This window comes from Azolla caroliniana, unplaced genomic scaffold, assembly GCF_043228905.1.
Source record: "Azolla caroliniana isolate FFs.n. ecotype wild unplaced genomic scaffold, voAzoCaro1.0.p SCAF_474, whole genome shotgun sequence".
In the NCBI taxonomy this organism is placed as follows: Eukaryota; Viridiplantae; Streptophyta; class Polypodiopsida; order Salviniales; family Salviniaceae; genus Azolla; species Azolla caroliniana.
Window position 1 is genome coordinate 3923 of NW_028230909.1, and position 19639 is coordinate 23561.

A 19639-nucleotide genomic window follows, 5' to 3' on the forward strand; every position below is an offset into this window, starting at 1 on the left:
TGGTAACGTCGCCACCAGCAGTAGTTGTGAGTGAGAATGAATCTACATATAGACATAGACAAAGACATGGACATGGACATAAACATAGACAGAGACAGAGACATAGATGGAGACAGAGGGTGGACAATCTGCGCCAACAATTCGGAGAGACCACCAATCGAGATGCTCTTGTTTGTTTGTTTGTTGTCGTCGTCTCATTGGGTGAGGATAAAGTAGGGCTAATGATAGTAGTAGTAAGACATCTATCTATGTGTGAAGAAGAGAGAGGGGTTTATATATGTATACATAATACATATATATGTACATATGTATATGTATATGTATGTATATGTATAAATAATAAGAGATATGTATATATGTAAGTTTTGTGTGTATAAAAGAAGATGAATAAATAAGAAGCCTTTCATTTCATCTCCAAAGAGGCGCCTTCTCCTTCCTCTTCATAATTCCTCTGTCTCTCATTTTTGTTGGTTCGTATAAAACAAAACAAAAAACGGTTCGAGAACACACACACTCTGCTTATTCTTCGAAATTCTTCTCTGCGACACTTTCTTTATTCGATTCATTCCTTGCTTTCTCATTTCCGAGCTTTTCAATAGCCAGAACCTTATCTGACCTATGACATACTTATATACCATTACTTATTTCCTTCATTCTTTTTTTCTGGCTCAGTATTGAAAGAATCATGTCAAAGCAAACCCATAATTCCATTGGTTAAATTTTCCACAGGTATAAAATATTGTTTGGGCGATCTTGTTTGTTTTCTCTGCTGACCTAAATCTTTTGTATTTTGGATTTTGTCGGCTAATTAATTTGTTTTAAATTATTTTGGTCCACATTTTCTTTGCTTCCGATCAATGCATTATCATCTTCTTTTTCATTCTCTTTCTCTGCATTCTAATCCTCTGCTTAACATTAGTCTTCTCCGTTACACAATCTGGTTTTATTAATAAAATTCCAGTATAACGCATTTGGGGTATTTGAATTTAATTTTATTCTATTTTATTTATTCATCAGGACCTGCTCTGATGCTGCCTCTTCTTCATTTTATAAAGAAACCCTCTTCTTGAATTATCCTCTGTTAAAAATTTCCTCGCCTTTTTTCAAAGATTTCATGTTATGAGTGATGGATGACATAGAGGATGTTTTCCTTCTTCTTTTTTTGTCTTTTTCTCACAGATTAATAATGTCGAGAGCATTATCTCCATGGAAATAAAGAACACAGAGTCGTCTGAAGGAGGAGGATGGAGGATGGGATAAAGCATATGAGCAATAATTATGATGATGTTTCTGCTCATGAAGGAGGAGGAGAAGAGGAAGAAGAAGAAAGAAGAAGAAGAAGAAAGTATAAGAGAGAAGGAGTTGCAAGGAGAGATTGGGAAGAAGCCTGTCGATCAGAGCAAGAAGAAGAACTTCACAAACAAGCTCAGACATTACCAGGGTGTGAAGAGAACCTTCCTCCTGACAGAGCTCATAACTTGTCTGTGCAAGAAGAAAGCCCTCACAGGCTCTACTTTGAGACCATGCTCGCAGAAGAGAGGGCGGCAGCCTCGACCGCTGCAATCGAAGCGATGGCGATGATCTCACGGCTCCAGGAAGAGAAAGCGACAGCTCTAATGGAAGCTCGGCGGTGCCGATGCGATGCCGAAGAGAGAGAAACACACGCACGGGAAGCTATGGATCTCCTGAAACATGTGCTTCTCGAGAAAGAAGAGGAATCCAGAGGCTTGCGGGAACATATCGAGGCATTGTATCGAAGAATCTCGCACTTCATGATGATGTCGGAATATTGCGATGGATCTGCAGAGAAGATTGAGGGAAGCAGAGAATTAGTAGAAATGTTGCTCATGGAAGGGAATGAGGAAGATAGCATAAGAAGGGAAAATGAGCTTCTTCTTCTTCTTCTTCTTCGTCTTCTTATGGAGAAGTTAGGACAGAAAGCACATGAAAAGTATGTGGATTCTCATGATTTAATGCAAAATGGTGCAAAGGAGATTGAGCCGAGTAATTCTACTGTATCGATGATTTTAGATCGTCTGAAACAACTTGAGGAGAGATTTGTTCACTATTGGCAGCAACACAATCAAGCTCTCGATCATGAGCAGATAATCCTTAATTGGATGAACTCTGAAAGGGATCAATGCCGTAGTGATATTGATCCATTAATAAGATGGACCACCAATTCATCAAGTTGTGAAGAAGAAGAAGAAGAAGAGTTATTGCAAAACCATTCTTTCAATGGGAAGCTATACCAACTTGGATTACATCCACAAGATTTGTCAAATTGCTCACTACCCTATTCTAATTATAATGAGAGGGTGATGATAAATAAGGATGTGGAAAAGAATGTAATGGAACAACATCGGTCATCATGTCCTTCAATTGATGAAGAAACTAATCGTGACCCAAGCAATGAGTATATGTATAGTTATATTGGAGGATATTATAGTATGGATATTGGCACCAAAGGTTTTGATCGTGCGGAAGAGAATGTTAGCGAAGGTGTCCACGATGTATATGAAATTCAGAATGGAGCATCTAACTTGACCTCATTTGTTGATCACCAGTCTAATTCGAATGTTGAAGAAGATCGATTGATCACGAGGAGGGAAAAGGATGGTAATGGCCTAGTACAAATTACAACGGATAAAGGATTTGAAGAGGAAGGAATGGAAGCAATCCTATTACCCCACAAAAATCGTCCACTCATAGATTATAGTTCTGCAGCAATCGATTCAACGAAATGCTCACAGATCAAATGCTACAATATTGTTGATGATGGAGTTAATAATATATATCAACTTAAGGAAAGACTCAAGGCACTTGAAGAAGAAAGGGTAACCATGGAACAAGTCATGGATTCTTTGAGGAAAGAGAATAGAGACTTGAAATTATTGCAAGAAATAGGTCAACATTCGCGAGACATCAAGGGAAATGCTAGAAGAAGAGATAAAATGGAAGAGCAGGGACAACAACGAAGACGGCAGCCTTTATTTTCCTCAATCTTCAAGGTGAAGTCTCCATATCTTGTTAAGTTTGTTGGTTTTTTTTGCTGCATTCCTTGCATTTGTCAATTCAATGTCATTTCGATTGCTTACATGCCATTAATTAGGTCTTATCTACTGGTTTGCTTGACATACCTAGGAACTTTCAGCACATTGTAAACCTAGAGCCACTCTTGTATGTATATATATATATACATATATATACAAACACTGCAGTCACAAGGAGGGGTACCTCCCCCCTTGTTATTTGTAAATTCCATTCATTTGTTTTAGAGCACCAAAGGATTCATCATAGTGAAGATGATGGTCTTTCACCACTTGGTTGTTAATTCTCGTATCGATCTCGACGGTAGGGATGTTATGAATCCTGATATAATAAAGAAAAAGCTGATCTTTTTGCATGATTCATCTGTTATCACAATCTCAATCCTTCAAATTGCATCTTGTTTTCAGAACTTATTCTCATTCTCTGGCATGGAGAGAGATGCAAATGGAGAGGCAACACGGTAAGTGATATATTATTGAGAGGTTTCTCGCCTCATATTCGAGACCCAAGTTGTCACTGTTCGTTTGATCTATAAGGCGAGAAACTTCCGAGTTCTCGATTATTTCATATTTCCCGGGATGCCCTTCTAGAATTTCCGTTATCTCCCCAAATGCCCTTGGTTGGAAGTTTTGGTGTTTTTCTCCCCAAGTATAATAAATATAAATATGTAGTCAAATTGGTTTATGTTTGAGATATTTCAATTCTAGTTTTCTTCAATTAGGTACCCTTCTTTGCAAAGCTCGGGAGATGGGTTTGCTAAGCAAGAACGAGGAGGTCTTTTCCACTTGTTGAGCAAACCTTCGGAAGTTTTGAAGAGCGTGTGTATAACAAGAGGCCATAGAGTTAACCTCGCTAGTATGTGCAAGAACTTGAGAAGATTGCATCCCTAAGAAGTCCTTAAATAACATTTCATTGATAAGTTAGCTCTTCAAGAAGATTCCATTGAATAAGTCCTTCACGACAATTACATGGATAAGATGTCATATAGAAGATTACACGCGTTTTGAAATTCTTAAGAAGATTACGTTGATTAGAAGTACTTAGTAAGAAGATTATTTTGATATAAAGTCCTTAAGAATAAGATTACATTGATATTACATTGATATTACATTGATATTACATTGATACGAAGTCCTCAATAAGAAGATACCATCAACACAAAGCCCTTAATAAGAAGATGGCATTGGTACAAAGTTTGTCATAAGAAGACTGTATTGATATGAATTCCTTAATAAGAAACATTGATAACTTGTCCCTACGAAGATAACACTAGTAAGGAGTACTTCAAATGATTGCATTGATAAGAAGTCATGAAGAGATTACATTACTAAGAAGTTCTTGAGAATATTACATTGAAACATAGTCCTTAATAAGCATAGATTGACGAGTAGGCCTTGAGAAGATTACATTGGTAAGAAGAGTTTGAGGAGGCTACATCGATACAAGTAGATTGGCAAGTAGTCCTTAACAAGAAGATTGCAATGAATGTCCTTAAAGTAGTGACAATGGTAACAATTTCTTGAGAAGATTACATTGACATAAAGTCCTTAATGAGAAGATTATGGTGCTATCCATGTGTTTGGTATGGGTAGTCTAGCATAACAAGAATCCACAAAGTAATTGTAATCTACTCCATTGATAAAAAATAATTCTGACTTTCATCAATAGCTTTCTCAAACATTTGTAGCTTGATAATTTAATGTGTACATTGAGGACATGTAACCCAACAAAGCTATCAATGGCTTTGATTTTCTTTACTAATATGTTAAGTTTCATTTTCGTATTAAGTTCTAGGTGGAAGACAAGCTCAAAAAAACAATAATTGGTTATGTGTGAGTACTACAAAAAACATTGGGGTGTTTATTGTCGTATCAATTTGAAATGTTCCGTTGGATTCATCAAAAGATGATATGGAAATACTTTTAGTTGCACTCACCTTAAGAGTATTCTTCTACAACGTTTTGGAATATATAGGAAATTCTAGGAGCACACGAGTGAGTTTACATAGAGCCACCAAAATTTCGGTATAGTTTGAGAAGATATTGTTTCCTCCATAAATATTTCCAATTGGCAAGCTTGAAACTTTGTATGTTTTAGTGAATGAGATAAAATAAAATAAAAATTCGTGGACAATAATACCTTAGAGGCACATAGTGAGATTTGATAGGATTAGATGTTATTATGTTGATTTTACTCTCTTTGATAGTGAGAATGAATCGGGAATATGAAAGACAGAAATGGATCAAGAAAGGGAGTTTCATTGACGGATGATTTCTAGAAAATGAGATGATTCTAATCAAATAGAATTGCCTTCAAACCGTTTTTAACACTAGTAGCATAGCTCCCATTGAGAAATTTTCCAATCTAACAAAAAAGAACGTCTAAATTAATTATAAATTATAATGATGAGCACAAGTGTGAGACAAAAAAGCCGGAATTGATCCCGGGACCGGTTTACCGGCTTAGGCGGTTCATATATTATGAACCGGCTATTTATATAAATTAGAAAAAAAACATACAAAGCTTTTCTTTTCCTCCTCTTTCTTCGTTGATCCCTGTCGCTTCGCTTCTGACTGATTGCACCACAATCTGCTGTTCGATTCTGAAGTAAGTATCTTGTCTGTTTTTCTTTCTCTGCTTATGAATTCTCTCTGTTTTCTATCTGTTTTTTTCTGTGTTTGAATCTTTTCTCTGTTCTTTGTTTGTCTATCTGATCCCCATCGTATATGCTTCAGCACCCAAGACATTAAAAAAAACCCAATGGTGGTCATCTTGACACGATGTTGTGGCATTTGATCAATAACATGCATATCATCTTCAAACTCCTCTGAGAAAAAGAAGAGAGAGACAGAGCTTTGTGGTCATGGTAGCCAATGTCAAGATAATAATCTGCCAATCGATGATGATAGGCATTAGGAGAGGATATGATTGATGCATTTTAGGGAGGAGACTGTATAAGGATGAGGTTGGGTTAGATATGAGAATTAGTTATGGAGAGGGTTGGGACCTGTTGGAACCAATCGTTTATCGACTCCGTAGCGAGGGTCAATATTAGTAGTAGTATTAGTATTAGTATTAGTATTAGTATTAGTATTAGTATTAGTATTAGTGGTGGTGGTGGTATTGGAAGTAGAAACATCTGACCTGCAATGACTAGAAGGAACACATAATTTGTAGTGGGTAGTAGATGAATCAATGAATCTATGGATTACTAGTATGCTTATTATTTAATGACCAGTACTCTCCACCATTATTATTTAAAATTTAAATTACCATTGGTAATGGTCATGTCATTCCTGGCAAATACCACGACGCCCTTCTTCCCCATCATAATGTTGCACAAGAGACTGAGAATGAAAATCTGGGTTAGGGAGAACCCTGGAGTTAAAAAAAATTTGGTGGACGTGGAAGATCGTTAACAAGCATTTGTATATCCATATCCGCATTCAATTACCTAAATGTTATGAATCTTGTTAATCAGCAAACTTAGTCAAGTGGTTTATGGAAGAGAATAATTGTCATGGCATATAGAGATCCCAAAAATTATGCTCCCATAGTATATTTCATTATGGTTAGTTCCAACGAAAGTGGGTTTATATTCCTTCGTCTGACAATGAACTCATGAGTTTGGATGCTACATATAGAATTCCAAATATAATCATTGACATGGGCCAAACAACTTCTCGTCCATTGTTTAATTCTTTAAACTTGATATGCATTTTACTAGAGTGATTGACGTAGTTGTTCTGGTTGATTTATTTGATTTGGTATGTGCTGATTTTATTTTTTTGATTTTGTATGTGCAAAAAAAAAATCAACATGCTCCGGTTGAAATTATTGCTTGTAGGAAAGTGGTGGTTAAAATTTTTAAATTCCGGTTAGGATCATAAGAAGCATGAAAACTTCCGGTAGGGGCTAGAGACTTTGCCCAACATTGGCTAGCACCCCTATATATTAAAATTTATGAAATTAACAAAAAGAAAGGATACGTTATTAGAAATAAAGACATAAATATACTCTAGTACCTGCACACAAGAAGTTGGATGTTGTTTCTCCTTCTTACAATCGATATCGAGTAATATTATTGAAACTTTTTGGGGCTCATTCACATGAGCCATATTTTCATCCAACACCAAACCTCCATCATCTTTTTTAGTGTGAATTGTTTCCTTTAATGCATAGATCTCATTCTTAAGCCCACCATTGACTAACATTAAAGCCTTGATCACAATTGGCTCCACATTAGTTATGTCCTCATTTTCTCTTGGTTTCTCATGTGTAACACATTGATTTTTGAGTACCAACACTGCTATCTTTTTCTAACAGATGATCGCCAAAGCTTGTGTTAAGTGCATCTAAATCAAGTTCATTAACCTCCTTGACATTTTCCCAACCTTGAAAAGGTTGTAGTGTGCTAATTTGGCCCAAAGGTGATTTATAAGATAAATGTTCCTTCGGGACCTTATCTTGATATTCATCACATAAATATTGTCGTTCTAACCTAGACAAACCAGGTGAACACCCCATGTAATCTAATAACTTAATCCTTCTTGATGAGACATTATTGGGCTTGGCCAATGGGAACAATTGGTCAAAGGTATTCATGGATGTGGGATCATCACAAAGTATGTGCATTGGAGAAGAGGGTTGAATCTTCGCGATTCTTTTTAGTGGGTGAACATGAAGTTGTGAAGATGTAAGGGAACTAGGTGTGGAAAGAGATTTGCTCTTCTTCGTCATCATCAGGGGGTTACTATGATATTTCATCGACTTTAACGTTGTTGAGGTGTGAAGGTCATGTTGATATACTCTTGAAAGAGGAATTTTCATGTGGGTTTCGTTATTTCCATGGGTCGGGCTAGTTGTAACATTATTGCATGATGGTGTTTCTAGGATTGTTGGAGAAACACCAACACAATGTGACGTCCAATTGCTCGAATCTTGAGAGCCCATTATCACATACTCTCTTCAATCTTTATATAGGATATTGGGTGCTTGCTGATGATGCACTATATATGTTTGTTGATAACATTGTGTTGATTTCCATCCCTTTCGAGGAATAACCAGGAAATCGAGATGCTTTAAAGTTCTTTTTTGCAGACTAAGGTTTATCTGTAAACCTTGATAGAATGTTGATTATTCAAGACCTCCATGGTACCATGGTACATGTACACGGAAGTATACCAGAGGAGCAATGAAAGTTGCATTCAATTGTATGTATAATACTGCTTCCAAAGTGACTCCATAAATGTATTTGAGTATGGAGAACCATCTACAAACATTGGTACAAAACATCTTTGAATTCCAAAGTGAAATGATGCCCTTTCAAATTAGACAAATCTGGCATACTATTTACTAACGACAACATAACTAGATGAATCAACAAATTTGAGATGAGAATTAACATGTATTTCAAACACATGTAGTGGAGGATAGGTTGAAAAATGGGCGGAAATTATGTACAACAAATTATCTCAGCACAAAAAAAGCACAAAAAGATGATGAAAATAGACAAGAATAAATCACAAGGATGCATGTATATTGCATTATTACCTTGCATTTGTATTGTTATATTGTTTTAATATAGACGTCGCTTTTTTTCTCTTGATCTTTTCCTTCAATATTGTTTGCAATATATTTGTTCCCTCAATTTCTTTTACATTTACATACATGGATTTGCATGTGTGTGTGAGCCTTCCGCTTTCTTCTTTATTTTTTAATAGATTTGATACATGGATTTGATCTAAAATGTTGCTTATGCGAGTTTACAAAGTTTGTAAACATTTTTTGAAATATATATATATATTTGGATCCATAATTTTGCAATTTATTTGATTTGGTATGTTCTAAACATTTTTTTATTTGATTTGGTATGCGCTAAAAAGTTTTTTTCAACATGTTCCGGTTGACATTATCGTTTGTAGGAAAGTGGCCGGTTAAAAATTTTCAATTTCGGTTAAGATCCTAAAAACCAAGAAAATTTCCGGTAGGGGCTAGAGACTTTGCCCAACACTGGTTGTGGCTCTTAATAAAATGTAGGTTTTTAAATTTGTAAAGGTAGTAAATGTATTGGGTTGTGGCTCTTAATAGATTGTGGGCTATCATAGACTTTTTTTCTTTATTCCGACATTGTAACTTAAAAAAGACATTGTGTTCGAGCCCAATGTGAAGGCATTATGTCTAGCAAAGTATTGCTTATATAGCGTCATGCAAGTATCTTCACAATTTTTTAGAATTTAAATACATATAACCATGATGACGTAGTGTTGAATCCTATGCTTTGCAATCACCATTGATGGTTATCATAAAAACTCGTCCTGGTTTTAGGTTGATATCGTGCTAACAACTTTAGGACTCCAACACTCTCACATATGTATGTTAGTGGGGTTTGAGCCACAATGAACCATCACAAAATGCATGCAAATGTCATTGAAAGACATCTCATTTCTAGCAATACCATGTCACATTTATTGCAAGTGACATGCAATTATATATGGAAGGAAGCTTATGACCTTTTTCATAACAAACTAGCATGGCTTAGTAGTACCCAAACAAGTTCCCATTTGGTCGTGACCCTACATGATCGATAAATGAAAATCATGTTGAGTTCTCATTTTCTCCACCAATATTTGCTTTGAAAACTACGCTTGATAAGCTTATTCCTTTTCCATTAAGTCGCACCCACCCTCCAATTTTCAAATTTTCATAAGATAAAGACAACAAAATTCATCAAAGTTTGCACACAAAATTAGATATGAAGCCAATTCGGTTTCTTTGCGTTGAAATCGAACCAAACCAAACCAAACCGTTAATGGATTGTCAAGCCATTTAAACCGAACCATTTAAGTTAAACTAATTAAAAACTAAATAAACAAAACTACATTAAATTAAATAAGCATTTAAGTTAAGTTAATCAAATAAAAAATATTAACTAAACCATTAAATTAAATAAGCATTAAGGAAAATAAAGTTAACCAAAAACCAATAAACCTTTAAACCAAACTACTTAAACTTATAAACCGATAAATCTGAGTTTTAGAACCAAACCAAACCGTTCTTCTCTTGAACTTGATTAACTTGGCCAATGAACGAACGAATAAGGCCTGTAGGGCTAATAATCCAAACCAAACCAAATATTTATTTTGGAACCATTAAACCATGGCTTACCGGTTTGGTTCGGTTCGGTTTGAGGTGAAACTGGGCTCATATCTACATAAAATGAAGTTACACACAACTTGGGGCGTTAAAATTCGTAGAAATTATTTGCACACAAGATAGAAAAAGACAAACAAAATGCTGACATAATAATAAATAATAATAATAATAAATAATAATAATAATAATAATAATAATTAATAATAAAAAATAAAAATAAAAAAATAAAAAAAATGCATCAAGGACTCAGAGATTTAGTACTTTCAGGCTGTAAACGATACATTTGAATCACGGTTTAGGGTTTCAACGAACTGTCAGGCTCTTAAACATACATTAGAATCACGGTTTAGGGTTTACACAAAGCAAGCACTGCCGATTTTGATCTCTGCGGCATGGCGGAAGAAGTGTTTGAAGGATTTGCTTTCCTTTGATTCCTTGTCTGCAATCTCCAGACACGCCTAGATGCAAGCAACGATTGTGAGCTGACAGGAAGAAATAAGGTGATCTCCCAGCTGCTGCTTTTGATTGTGTATTTAATTATGTACTTGATGAAGGCGTTGCAACGAGGATCCAGGCATGAAGTGTGATCCATCCTTCCATACATACATACATACATACATACATACACATCGTGGTGTCTAACTACTACCAAATATTAAAGAGGCCAAGTGAGGGAATCGCGGAGAGGGACGGTGCAGGTCGCACCGCTGATGGCGCGTTCGATCTCCACCGTCCAAGATGGATGTGGAATAGGCGCGAAAAAGCGCGCCACGTAAAAAGGGAGCCCGGCTCATACAAAATGGAGCCCGACTCATTAAAGAAGGGCTCCACTTTGTGAAAGGGAGCCCTTCTCATTCATGTTCAGGGAAGTATAAAAACCCATTCAGGCAAAATGGAGCCCGACTCATTAAAGAAGGGCTCCCTTGGAGCCCGACTCATTAAAGAAGGGCTCCCTTGGAGCCCGACTCATTAAAGAATGGCTCCATTTTGTCAAAAGGGAGCCCTTCTCATTCATGTTCAAGGAAGTATAAAAACCCATTTTCTGTCATTTTCTGTCATTTTCTGTCATTCGTGGGTTTGAGGGTTTAGGGTTCTTGAGCGAGGCGCACCACCTATCTGCGAGCACTCGTTGCAAACATCTCCGGTGAGGCACTGCGAGCACCTGCAGTCCAGAGGTAGGCATCATATTCCTTCTATTAGGTTTTGGTTTTTATTAGGTATCATATTCTTTCTATTAGGTTTAGGGTTGCTTCTAATAGGTACCATAAATGTGTGTATGATTAAATACATGTATGTGTGTATGATTCAATACATTTGTGTGTGTATGTGTATGATTAAATACATGTATGTGTGTGTATGATTGAATACATTTCTGTGTGTGTATGATTGAATACATTTGTGTGTGTGATGGGTTTAGGGTTACATGTATGTGTGTATTTAAGATCTTCTTTGGGCTGTGAATGTGTGTGTTTGTTGTATGATTGAATACATTTATTTGGGAATGTGCGTGTATACATGTGTATGATTGAATACATTTCTGTGTGTGTATGATTGAATACATGTATGTGTGTATGATTGAATACATTTGTGTGTGTGATGGTTGAATACATGTATGTGTGTATTTAAGATCTTCTTTGGGCTGTGAATGTGTGTGTTTGTTGTATGATTGAATACATTTATTTGGGAATGTGTGTGTATACATGTGTATGATTGAATACATTTCTGTGTGTGTATGATTGAATACATTTCTGTGTGTGATGGTTGAATACATGTATGTGTGTATTTAAGATCTTCTTTGGGCTGTGAATGTGTGTGTTTGTTGTATGATGAATACATTTATTTGGGAATGTGTGTGTATACATGTGTATGATTGAATACATGTATTTGTGTATTTTAGATCTTCCATGGGCTGCGAATGTGTGTGCATGTGTATGATTGAATACATGTTTGTGTGTATTTAAGATCTTCTATAGGCTGTGATTTAATACATGTATGTGTGCATTTAAGATCTCCCATGGGTTGTGTATGATTGAATACATGTATGATTTTGATTTTGCCAACATTTGAATGCTTGAATTTGCCCATGTGATTCATGCATTATTGGGCTCTTTTTTATGCCCACATTTGAATGTCAAATCTAAAATCTTGTATACATTCTTTGCGTTTTTTCTCCCTAAATAATAGTAATGTAATGAATGCCTTTCTAAAAATGTTTTGTACAGATGGCTAGTCGGTCCAAGATCTTCATAGACTTTGATGCAGATTGGGGTGAAACAATACCCTATGAAGGGAGGTATGGCATGAATCATTTCTCTACTTTATATTGTGTATAAATAATAATGTTTGTGTGCTAACTTGAATGTTGGTTTAGGGTTTATGTAAGAAAGGGTGTTAGGTGCCCCAAATCCAATGATACGGAGGCTGAAAACATCATTACTCAAGACTCGAGCATGGATACGAACCCCATGCATGACGTGGGTCCAAGTGTTGAAGATATCAAAGTAAATGGTGAGTTTATGTCCATTCTTATAATCATTATTGATGTAAGCATATTTTGGGTTTTTCTAATGCAAATGTGACACCATTGTTGTAGTGGACCCTATGTCCCTCTTCAAGTGTGGAAGAGACTCAACAGGTATCAAATGTCGCACCTGTATTGTGGGAGATTCGTGTAGAAAAGAGGGGAGATGGTTTCGAAAAAAAGCGGACATGGAGGCCCATTTACAGAAGGCACATGGCATCCATGTAATACTGCCTCGGGGGCTAAAGATAGACGAAGAAGAGCAATCGACCTCCATGAGGAGTACAGCCACATCATTCTTCAGCGAATACGAAAGACAACGATCAATAAATCGTTTTTTGGATCCGGAGCTCAAGTATAATAGATCACGCCAATCACACATGAGGAAGTTGAGGACAAGAGCAATAAAAATCTTCAAAGCCACTCCGGACTCACTTCGAACATGCAAGGAGGCTGATTTCATTGCTCAATTCGTTAGCCAACAAATGGCCAGGTATGACGAGGGAAAGGAGCATAGGATGGCAAAAGTGAGGTTGAAGATTGCGGATGCGTCTAAAGATTATGTAAGTATGGTTTATGATTTTGTGTGCATCTTATGTGAGTTTAAAACTTATGATTATGTGTGAATCTTATGTATGAATTGTAGTGTAAGAGTCATGGAATTCCCATACCAAAGGATGAGGCACATGTCGAGATCGATGGTGGTCAAGACCAACTGTCAGAATCGACAATGCAACAAGCAAGGAGGCCGAAAATCCAAATCCGCAGGAAAGAAGTGGACCCATGTAATTCGGAGTTCATTACATCATCTGACACAGATGAGGATGCAGACATTGGGATTGTCTTTGTTGGTCCAGGGACAATCTCGAAAACATGGGATAACTCTGCAAGAAATAAGTTCACCAGGTATGTTGTTATGCTGGGGGCATGATATCAATAGTTAACATCATGTTTGTTTAGTAGTTACTAATCTAGCCTAATAAACAGGTATCAGGTGGCATGCCGACGACTGGATGTAGCGGTCTTCTTGTCGGAGATACAACTATGTTCGTTGATCACAGTAGGGGAGATGGCATCCACATGGATGATAAACCAACCCAACCTAATGGGACCGATTGTGGGTATTACGTGATGCAAACTATTCGCATGTTGGTCGAGGAGTTGATTCAAGGATTTGAGTCCGATCAATTTGTAAGTATTTATGAGATTTGAATTTGAGCATTTGTTTTTGTTTTTGTTGATGGCATCTTCAATTGTAGGGTAAGGAGCAATGGTTTGGATTCGAAGACGTGGAGCTCCTTCGGAAAATCATGGCAAAATGGGCACGAAGGACTTTGGGCATATGACTACGTGGAGTCATTTTGCAATGGTTGTATATGACTCAATGTAAATCTTTTTGGTTGTATATGAATCTCATTTTGGTTGTAGATGACTCAATGTAAATCATTTTGGTTGTAGATGACTCAATGTAAATCATTTTGGTTGTATATGACTCAATGTAAATCATTTTGGTTGTATATGAATCTCATCTTGGTTGAATATGAATCAATTTTTGAATCTCATTTTGGTTGTATATGAATCTCATCTTGGTTGAATATGAATCAATTTTTGAATCGCATTTTGGTTGTATATGAATCTCATTTTGGTTGTGTATGAATCTCATTTTGGTTGTATATGAAAATCATTTTGGTTGTATATTGGAATTGTTTTGGGTGTCAAAAGAATAAGACTAATAGCTTATTGACAAGTAGTGAAGGCAATGGTTTTTGAGAAAGGCCAATAAAGAGTAAGTATATAGAAAGAGTGCTTCGGTCCCTACGTAAAGAATACATAGTAAGACATAATGTCAATCCATTTCAAAGACATAATAAGACTCAATGTCAATCCAATTCAAAGACATAATAAGACATAATAAGACTCAATGTCATTCCATTTCAAAGACATAAATAAGACTCAATGTCAATCCATTTCAAAGACATAAATAAGACTCAATGTCAATCCATTTCAAAGACATAAATAAGACTCAATGTCAATCCATTTCAAAGACATAATAAGACTCAATGTCAATCTTATGACTAAGGTTAAAAATTGGGAGTGCCATGACTAAGGTTGATTGGGCTTTGATCTTGCATCATGCCTATGCACTCCGAGATCTTGGGAAAGTGGCACATGTTCAACCCTACCTGCATGGTGAACCAGGATCTCCCGCCATACAACCATTTATCTTGATACTTCAAGATCAATGGATGTTGGAAATGTGTGAGCGGTTGACCCTAAACAACTCTTGGGCAATCGACTCGACATTTAAAACAAACCAATTTGGGCTACCATTATATGCCGCAGTTGCCCCCAATGCCATGGGAATTGGGATCCCATTATGGTACATGCTTTGTAGTTCTGATAAGGGGTCAAACCATGAGCAAGTGGCATTAGAAACTTGTTTGAGAGTCATATTCGCAAGGATGCCCACGGTGAGGCCAAATGCGATAGTGATCGATAAATGTTGGACGTCATATAATGCCATAACTAATGTGGTTGCAACAGACCGTCAATCTTGGATTGTTGTAAATGGGCAACGGTCCCAAACACATTTGTGGTTTGACATGTGTGTGGAGGAAACTCTGGCCCAAGTTTGGTAGAATGTTCAACTATGGACATGTTGACACTACCAATATTGTGGAAAGACATTGGCAGTTTATCAAGTATATTGCCTTGAGGGGAAGAATAAACCGATCAATTACCGACCTTCTACATGTCTTAATCGGGGACAGTGAAACTGGCACTTGCATAGGAGGAACGGTAATAGAGTGGTACAAGCAACGACAAGAAATATGTGAGAGTGGTCGGTTTGCACCTCGTGCGAATTGTAGGGATCAAAGGTCTCGACTTAAAGAAGCAGAGAGAATATTGGAAAGGTATGTCGAAAATAGACATCTCGCAAGAACTTATTGGCAGCAACAATAGACATCTCGTGCAACAATAGACATCTCGCAAGAACTTATTGGCAGCTCCCCAAACACTTCCAAATCCCACTCCGGAAAATTACAAAGAGGTGCTAGTCGGGCTAGGAGGAGATTGCCATTGGTTGACCATGAGAAGGTTCGGTGTTTGCGTTGCGATGGCTTGACCTTGACTTCAAGGGACTCAAATGTTACATGTTGTAAAAATTGTGGTTGCATCTTGCAATCATCCCGACATGAGCCATAATCTTAATATGTATATTTCAATTTAGGGTTGTCAACATCTGACATTTTAATATTTTATGTAAGACTTGTTATTTGAACCTTTACGTTTTTTTGAGAAATTTTATGGTCAGTTTCATGGAAAATATTTGTTGTACACTTACAATTTTGTGGAGTTTTTGATGTTTGTTGCTACAGAGTCGGGCTCCTTCTTACTGATGTGATCTGACAGCGGGGCTCCTTCTGACAGAGTCGGGCTCCTTTTTGACAGAGTCGGGCTCCCTGTGGCAGAGTCGGGCTCCTTCTGACAGACGTTGTCAGCTTTTTATCCATCTTGGACGGTGGAGATCGAACGCGCCATCAGCGATGTGACCTGTACCGTCCCTCTCCGCGATTCCCTCACTTGCCCTCTTTAATATTTGGTAGCAGTTAGTCACGAGCACATACACATAAATGTCTATGTGTGTATGTGTATGCTTGTGGGGGTTTCGGAGATTTCGGATACATGCATATATGTATGTATGTATGTATGTTTGTTTGTTTGTATTTCTTCTTTCAAAATCTCTGATTTGCAGAACCATCTCTCTCTCTCTCTCTCTCTCTCTCTCTCTCTCTCTTTGTACCGGTAAGTTAATCAATCTTTTTCACTTCTCTTGGAATTTCTGATGTTCTTTGTTTTGACTTCCTTCTGTTTTTTTCCTGGCTCTTTTCTCAAGTTGTACATCGTTTTGGATTTCCATCTTAGCCTCTACATATTATTGAATCGAGATGGATATATATATGTATCTATGTGTATGATTGCATAAATTGATGATCTTTGTGTATAAAGGTGCGTGGATCCATGGAACCGTCAGCAACTATTTTCTTCTCCATCAAGCAATGATTGAAACAGGTACTTTTCTACTATAAACTTGGAAGAAAATCTATAGACTTTTTCGTGTCAACAAAACTTACTTAACGTAGACCAAGTGTGAGTGATATCCTTCATTGTGATGATGATTAGGAGGAAAAAAGAACTTTGACACCTCATGCAGTTTTTTTATTCTAGTGTGGGATATAACCAATTATTTGGATTGAGGCCTTTCCAAGTGTTGAACAGACTTGCTGATTTTGAGGAAATCTAGAAGAGAAACCTTCAAATTAACTAAAACTTTGGATGCTGCGGTAAGGAAATCTATTGATGGCAAAGGTATGGAGTAAATTTGAGAGGCGGGAGGTGAGAGGATTGAATGATGTGGTTGGATCTAGATGTAGAGTCAGTTGGACATGTTCACTATATGTTTGTGCTAGCGCGTGGATAAAGAGGATGTTTGTGCATAGGGTGAGGCCGGTGGTGAGGGAGGAAGTGGTTGTGATGGTGTGTTGGCAAGGGTTATAGAAAGTAAGTGTGACCGGTGCTGATATAGTGGGGTGGGATGGTGACATTTTTATGGTTTGGGTGTCTTCCCTTATCCTGAGGATACAATCCATTATGCACCTGCTGCCTCCATTGAAAAATGTGTACAACCGTTAGAGTCTTGCCTTCAGTTCATGTTGTCATAGATAACTAGGTGGTGTTAAGATGCTGGCCCTTATAGATGTTTTCCATACCCTGTGTTGTGTGATCCTGAGACAGCTGGACTCCACCGTCCCAAGATATCAAGTGCATCATCTCTAGGTTTCCATGTCATAGGTTTATCTCTTTTGCATCTTGGTGTTGAAGTCTCCTGTGAGGATTAATTGGTCTAGACTTGAGTATTGTATAATGTCCTCAGATAGGACCCTGTTAAGGTGATTCAATTTCTTCATCTCTCTTGATTCCTTTATTGTCATAGTTCACTCTTTTTTGCATCTTGGTGCTGAAGTCTCCTGTGAGGAATAATTTGTCTAGACTTGAGTATCACATAATGTCCTTAAATTGGACCCTGTAGGGCGATTCAATTTATTTGTTTCTCTTGGTTCCTTTATTGTTGTAAATCACTTCATATTGTGATCTTTTGGGAGTAGCATAGTACAATGAATAAGACTTGTGTCTCTAAGAGCATGCTCCAGACTTGTGTAGTGGTTCAACTGTATACCGACTACCAACTCCCATAGCTTTGGTGCATCTTTGTAATAAGGAGCATGTCTTGTCCTACTTTGACCTCATCCATTCTTACCAGGTTGTCCAGAGTGCTCCATCGTCCTTGCCTTCCTTGCACATGTATGATTGTCATGTACATTGTTTCTATGGTCAATTTGCATCTTCATCAGTTCATCATCAAGGAAAATATGGGGTATCAATCCCCCGTAGTATGATTTGCTTTTTGGTGTCCATTCTTAGTCAAATAAAGAAATGGTGCCATTTGGTGACTTGAGGATGTCTGCAACTCGCACATTGAGTCATCTTTCATGTCTCTTCCACTCTTCTTCAATTGTATTCTACACAAGTTCCTTTCCGTGTCATTGCATCTGTTTCGTAGCAACCTCCATCTATCTTGACTCTTTTGCTTCAATTTCCATTTTTACTTCTTCTTTGAGTACTGTAGCCAATTTGTTCTTTAGTTCAGCTTTGATATTGCTAGGTTGTTACTTCAATTTCTTTGTCTTGGATGAGTTCTGCCTTTACCTCCACTTTAACGACTCCTGCCCACCCTTTTTGTAACTCATCTTTGATGCTCCCTAGTTTAGGTCCAACTTCGCCCTCTTCATTCTCAGATATCTTGAGAGAGATAAATAATGACTAGAAAGTCGTGAAAGGAAAAGAAAGATATATTAATGTCTTTTATGAGGCTAAAGGCCTATAAGACCGAATAAGAGATTACATCTTAAAATATTGTCTTGTCTTTGAGAATAACAAAACAAAATAAATGTAACCAAGTAAAAAGGTAAATAAAAATGAAAGTGACTAAAGAATCCTGCTATGAACATAAGATTCTCAAGTCACATAGATTGTACTTTTCGTTTTCGAAAGATCTTGTAACATACGTTGATCCAGAATGGAGAGATCTCAGAAGCACGTAGGGATGCTCTGGCATTATTAGACTCCCTAGATTGTATGTTGTGTTCTGTATCACACAACTCTTTTTCATAGTTTTGCTCAGTACTACCCTCCAGGTTGTTTTCTTAGCTTATTGAGCTTCTCTTGATTCCTCTGCTGTGTCCATTCCTGACAGCTAAATCAACTTTAATGCGATTTTCATTCTTGTTCAGTTCCAGATCCAAGGTACCTTGTCCACCCACAGAGCTTTACTTGTTCCGTCTGATACTAACATTCTTGACAACTACATTTAGTTTAAGTTTTAAATTCTATAAGTTTGTACCGTGCATTATAATATTAATCACTATGTAAGATTGTCTAAAATCCTCTAATCTTCGATAACTGTGGATATATGGGTTTTTAAATTGCTTTTCCCTGTACAGATATGTGAAAACATTCATACCCTATTTTTTTAGCACTAAACTGGACTTGTTTGGATCATGCAGGTGAGCAGTAACGATTAAGAGTTAAAGTGGGAAAAGATTTAGGAAGAATATTCTAAATCAAAATTTGGTTTGGTAACAAAATTTATCTTTTAACAGTTATGTAGTAATGAGTAATGTACGATCCTGTGATGGGGTGTTCATATCTTACCCACACACACCATATCATAGATACAAACTTTTCTATTAAAGAGTATTATTTAATACTGACTTTAAATGTGGAAATAATGTTTGGGTTGTCTACTTGTTGATGTAAAGCAACTAACTTTGACATTGCCTTGTGTTTTCC

General features: G+C 37.0%; 1 protein-coding gene across 1 annotated transcript; it reads left to right on the forward strand.

Annotated features, from left to right (window-relative positions):
• The first annotated feature begins 1571 nt into the window (after positions 1-1571).
• Positions 1572-4081, forward strand: LOC147848187 (uncharacterized). Its single transcript, XM_087338617.1, has 3 exons — positions 1572-3011; positions 3459-3511; positions 3773-4081. The coding sequence occupies exons 1-3, from the start codon at positions 1572-1574 to the stop codon at positions 3939-3941; spliced, it is 1662 nt and encodes a 553-aa protein (XP_087194743.1). The 3' UTR covers positions 3942-4081.
• The last annotated feature ends 15558 nt before the right edge of the window (positions 4082-19639 follow it).

What these genes read in the sequence shown, in the direction of transcription:
- LOC147848187 (XM_087338617.1), top strand. Translation starts at nt 1,572, where the DNA reads ATGGCGATGATCTCACGGCTCCAGGAAGAGAAAGCGACAGCTCTAATG. An exon ending in TATTTTCCTCAATCTTCAAG is followed by an intron (nt 3,012 to 3,458) that starts GTGAAGTCTCCA and finishes TCTTGTTTTCAG; the next exon opens with AACTTATTCTCATTCTCTGG. An exon ending in GCAAATGGAGAGGCAACACG is followed by an intron (nt 3,512 to 3,772) that starts GTAAGTGATATA and finishes TTCTTCAATTAG; the next exon opens with GTACCCTTCTTTGCAAAGCT.